Consider the following 5,078-nt stretch of genomic DNA (forward strand, 5'->3'; position numbering starts at 1 on the left):
GACAAGTATGTCTTCTTCGTATTTGCATAGAGATTCAAAAAATTCTAGGCCACACACATCACGTTACACATAATTTTTTAAGGGGGGTAATATTGGGGCAGGATATGTTTGCCCAACTGCCAGGATTCTACCCCCTCAAACTTCTGCATTGATGCACATAAAGGGCCCTATTGTACACCCGGAACATGCGCGCAAGGTGCAGCGCAAGTGTTTTTGCTAGTTTCTGCCCGACGCAGTTCTCATTTTCCCGTTCTGCGCTGCGTTGTTTAAATAGCAAATACATTTGCGCTCATTTGTGCGCCCATGGGCGTGTTGGTCTAAAAAAGAGGTGTGCTCAGGCGCATTGTTGGCGCCTTGCTATTTTGAGGAACTGAAAATAGACTGCGCCATAGACCACTCAAACCTGGTCTAAAGTCAATGGCGCAATATTTTTTTTGTTTGAAAAAAACAAAAAAACTGCCTCTGGGCGGGTCTACATACAACGCGCTTTCACTTTACTAATTACACAGAGGGAAGTGCAGCAGCACACAAACATGCCAAATATAAAAAATAAATGGATTACAATGTAAAAGATTATTATTGTGTACATAAAAATCTGGCTTGTCATGTAGATGATCTGCCCGTGCGTGAGGTTAAACTCGCGAGCAGATCATCTACATGACAAGATGGATTATGCGTTTCCTCTCTAGAGAAGCGTCCAGTCTTTGCTCTTTGAAATTCCGCCGTGTAAGTAGCGAATCTGCCATGGCGTGAGCGCAACTGGCTCTTAAAGGGAATCAGAGATGAGACTCTGATTGCTTTACTGCACGTTACGGCCAAAAAACCCATTACTCATTAAGAGAATCAGGACAACCCGTTTAGACCATGCGCCCGGGCGCGCCGACCGTTTTCCCGTTGTTAAATTAGCAAACGTGGATTCGGACACGCCATGAGTGCACCTGTGCCATGCGCTTTAAACCATGTGCTTAGATCGTGAAAATAGGGCCCATAGTCAAAAACAACTAGTTTGATGCATGCACACAAGCAACATTGTATATGTCATGGAGAATTTCTTCATATTTACATAGACATCCTAATATTTCAAAGCCACAAACGCTACATGTTACACATGATAGGATAATATTTAAAGGGAGTCATATTGGGACGGGATCTGTTTTGCCCATCTGCCAGGATTCTACCCCGTATCGTTTGCATTGATTCACATACAGTATAGTCAAAAACAACTAGTTTGATGCATGCACACAAGCAACACTTTGTGTCTCTTGAAGGAGTAAATCATAATAGCATAGCGCTTCTATGGGCTTTGTTTTAATATCTAACAAAGTTTATAAATGACCCACAGGCCTTTTAACACAACAGAGTCTTTATGAAGAACATCTACATAGAACATTAAACTATTTTATTTGCAAAGATAAAAAATCCAGTTTTTGTCCCATCTGTCAACCTCATGTTGGAATCATGAGTTTGAGATCCTGATTGCGTTCTTCTTCTCTTAGCGAGCAGCTGTACCACTTGAATCTGGTCATCAGGAAGAACTGCCGCGTTGCCGTCAAATCCAGCAATTTCTATTGGCTGGTCCTGCTGCTTGTGTTCCTCAACACTGCCGCCAGCGCTTCTGAACACTACGACCAGCCTCAGTGGCTCACTGACATACAGGGTGAGTGTTAGCCAACACTTACCTTAAATGACACGAATTGACCCTGCCTCAAACATGTTCTCTTTAATGCCCCCAGAACGAGCAAATAAGATCTTACTGGCTCTCTTCACGCTGGAGATGCTAATGAAGATATACAGCTTTGGCTTTCAGATCTACTTTATGGCACTCTTCAACCGTTTCGACTGCTTTGTGGTGTGCGGTGGGATTCTAGAGACGGTATTGGTGGAGATGGAGGTTATCCCGCCCATTGGGATCTCAGTGCTGCGCTGCGTTCGGCTGCTCCGGATTTTCAAAGTCACACGGTGATTCTGACACCCAGGGGCCAGTTTACTAAACAGCCGTAACACTTAACACGGCTCAGTATTTTAATGCAAAAAAAACCTCCCTCTAATTCCCTCTAATGTAACATTTTATTGGTACTGGCATCTATTTGAAGGGATTATTTATTAATTATTATTTTATTATATAAATGTACTTGCTGGTTTTGCTGACTTGTCTCTGTTAGACACTGGGCTGCTCTCTCAGACCTGGTGGGCTCTTTGCTGAACTCTATGAAGGCCATCTGTTCCCTATTGCTTCTGCTCTTTCTCTTCCTCATCATCTTCGCTCTGCTGGGCATGCAGCTGTTCGGCGGGAAGTTTAATTTTGACGAGACCCAAATGAAAAGAAGCACCTTTGACACTTTTCCATCTGCTCTACTCACCTGTTTCCAGGTAACCAGTGAAACAAGCTTTAGTCACTTTCACATGGCTTATGTGGATTACTTAGGATAAAAATGTAACAAACTTTCGACTTTATTTGACATGTCATTTTACTTTACATATTTTGAATAACAACAGGCACAATTAAATGGTAGAGATGCACTAATAGCACTCTTCTAAAATAATATTTAAAATAACATGCAAAAATAAGTTTTCTTTACAGTGCTGTATTAGAAGTGAAATGCTAACAATGTCAAAATGTAACAGTGTTTTTTACAACTTTTTAATAGATACTGTATGTTTTAATAGATATTCTGTGTTTTTGTTTAAGGGGTCTAAAAAGAACACTAACATAATATATATATATATATACTGTATATATACACTCACCTAAAGGATTATTAGGAACACCTGTTCAACTTCTAGCACCAGGCCTACCTGAGCATTGTTTCTGACCATGTCCATCCCTTTATGACCACCATGTACCCATCCTCTAATGGCTACTTCCAGCAGGATAATGCACCATGTCACAAAGCTCGAATCATTTCAAATTGGTTTCTTGAACATGACAATGAGTTCACTGTACTAGAATGGCCCCCACAGTCACCAGATCTCAACCCGATAGAACATCTTTGGGATGTGGTGGAACGGGAGCTTCGTGCCCTGGATGTGCATCCCACAAATCTCCATCAACTGCAAGATGCTATCCTATCAATATGGGCCAACATTTCTAAAGAATGCTTTCAGCACCTTGTTGAATCAATGCCACGTAGAATTAAGGCAGTTCTGAAGGCGAAAGGGGGTCAAATACCGTATTAGTATGGTGTTCCTAATAATCCTTTAGGTGAGTGTATATAGAGAGAGAGAGAGAGAGAGAATTCAAATTTTAACAATTAATTAATACTCTTCCACAATTATCACAATTGCTCCTCTAAAGTAATACAGTCAACAAGAAACAATATTAAGAATCATAATGACACCACAAAGAAAAAAACAATTCACCTTCACATACTGCACACAAAGCACCATAACTGCACCATATCAGCTCAAATGTAGAAGGTCATCCAAGGCCTTATCAAAAGGGAATTCAATAAGAATTCTGGATTTGATCAAAGTTTGATAACAGACGTAACATCATGCTGTTGAGAGAGACAGAAAGCCATCACACAGCTAGAAAAACCTCCAGGGCACTTACAGTAGTTGAGCTCCCAGCACAGGCATCACCCCTCACATCACAGCTCTTTCCATCTATCTATACACCCGGATGTCTGCCCACACCAACTGTTTCAAACTCTCTACCCATCTATCTGTTCAATGTTCTCCATTTCTGTGACTGACTGAGTCCATCCTTAATAAAACTCTTTCTACACTTTTTACGCCCTTTTTTTAACTCGGTTACTGTGTCTATACCTGTGGAGGATGTGACCAAAAGCTTATGATCATGATTAGTACAAAACGATTATTCAACAAAGATTTGTTTCCGTTTTACTTCAAACACCTACGCTGCAATTCCCCCGTTTGTGATATTCAGTTCACTGGACTATAACAAATAGAAATTACTTAATCAAATTTGACTTCTTTGATTTGGTGTGTGATGGATTATGTAATTAATTATTGACGACAAAGGAATAAAGTCTGGCATCAGCGCAAAAAGCCAGAGTTACAAACAAAAGACTGAGATAGTTCAGCTAATAATATGAAACACATGGTTTGGACTGAACAATAGCCAACACACGCACACACACACACATGTCTGGTTTACTATCTCTGTGTTGACAGTCCATAGGCGTAATGAGTTGTATACTGTACAAACTGTATATTCTATCCCCTATCCCTAACCCAACCCCTAAACCTAAAGATCATAGAACACTTTTTGCATTTTTAGATTTAAAAAAAATATTGTTCTGTACAATTTATAAGCTTTTGTGCCCATGAGGACCTCAATTTTGGTCCCCACGGTGACACGAGTCCCCATGTGTTGGTGTGTATTCAGGTTTAGGTCCCCACCGGGATATACAAACATGAACACACACACACACACACACACACACCTGTAACCGCACATCATTCACACAATTGAATGCTATATTATTGATGCAAGTTGCAACGTTTCACATTGCAGCCTTTAATAACAAGTTCTTCCTTGTCTTGACTTGTTTGCGACACATCCTGCTTCGTATTTCCGCATTACGCCGCGTTTCTTTGGTGCACTTCTGTGTAAATATCCTAAAGCAGTTCTGCTCACAAATAGCTACACAAATATATCCACCGCATTATAAACGGTACAGCAGAATATTTGAACACCAGCCGGCCCTATGGAGTTTCTTTCTTCATTTTCTTCTTCTTCACCATCTATCTAAACATCCGTCTCCTCGCCAGGTAATAACAACAAGCGCTATAATTAAAGCTGGAATGCAGAACACTACCGAGGGAAGTTTAACTCGATGTTGTTCCAGACCAACATGCTCCGACAATCGGCTGCGCACACGCACACACACACACACACGCGCACGCACACGCACACGCACACACACACACACACACACACACACACACACACACACACACACACACACACACACACACACACACACACGCACACACGTGCAGACGCACAACACAAGCACCTGTTGCGTCTCCTGTGCCGCATCACTTCCGCGTGTTTGCTTAAAGCCTTGTTTCCAGGCCTCTGCCTGCTCTAAATGGGTTTTTAAAAAAGC

The 5,078-nt window shown here is 41.4% G+C and overlaps 1 protein-coding gene across 1 annotated transcript; it reads left to right on the forward strand.

Moving 5' to 3' along the window:
• The first annotated feature begins 744 nt into the window (after nucleotides 1-744).
• LOC130564500 (voltage-dependent L-type calcium channel subunit alpha-1D-like) lies at nucleotides 745-2,430 on the forward strand. The gene is made up of 4 exons (XM_057350579.1): nucleotides 745-749; nucleotides 1,497-1,657; nucleotides 1,734-1,959; nucleotides 2,163-2,430. The coding sequence occupies exons 1-4, from the start codon at nucleotides 745-747 to the stop codon at nucleotides 2,428-2,430; spliced, it is 660 nt and encodes a 219-aa protein (XP_057206562.1).
• The last annotated feature ends 2,648 nt before the right edge of the window (nucleotides 2,431-5,078 follow it).

The sequence above is a fragment of the Triplophysa rosa genome, linkage group LG14 (genome assembly GCF_024868665.1).
Source record: "Triplophysa rosa linkage group LG14, Trosa_1v2, whole genome shotgun sequence".
Classification (NCBI taxonomy): domain Eukaryota; kingdom Metazoa; phylum Chordata; class Actinopteri; order Cypriniformes; family Nemacheilidae; genus Triplophysa; species Triplophysa rosa.

Excerpts from the sequence above, each read along its gene's own strand:
- LOC130564500 (XM_057350579.1), top strand. Across the intron at positions 1,658-1,733 it reads GTGGCTCACTGACATACAGG|AACGAGCAAATAAGATCTTA; the intron begins GTGAGTGTTAGC and ends TAATGCCCCCAG. Across the intron at positions 1,960-2,162 it reads CGGATTTTCAAAGTCACACG|ACACTGGGCTGCTCTCTCAG; the intron begins GTGATTCTGACA and ends TGTCTCTGTTAG.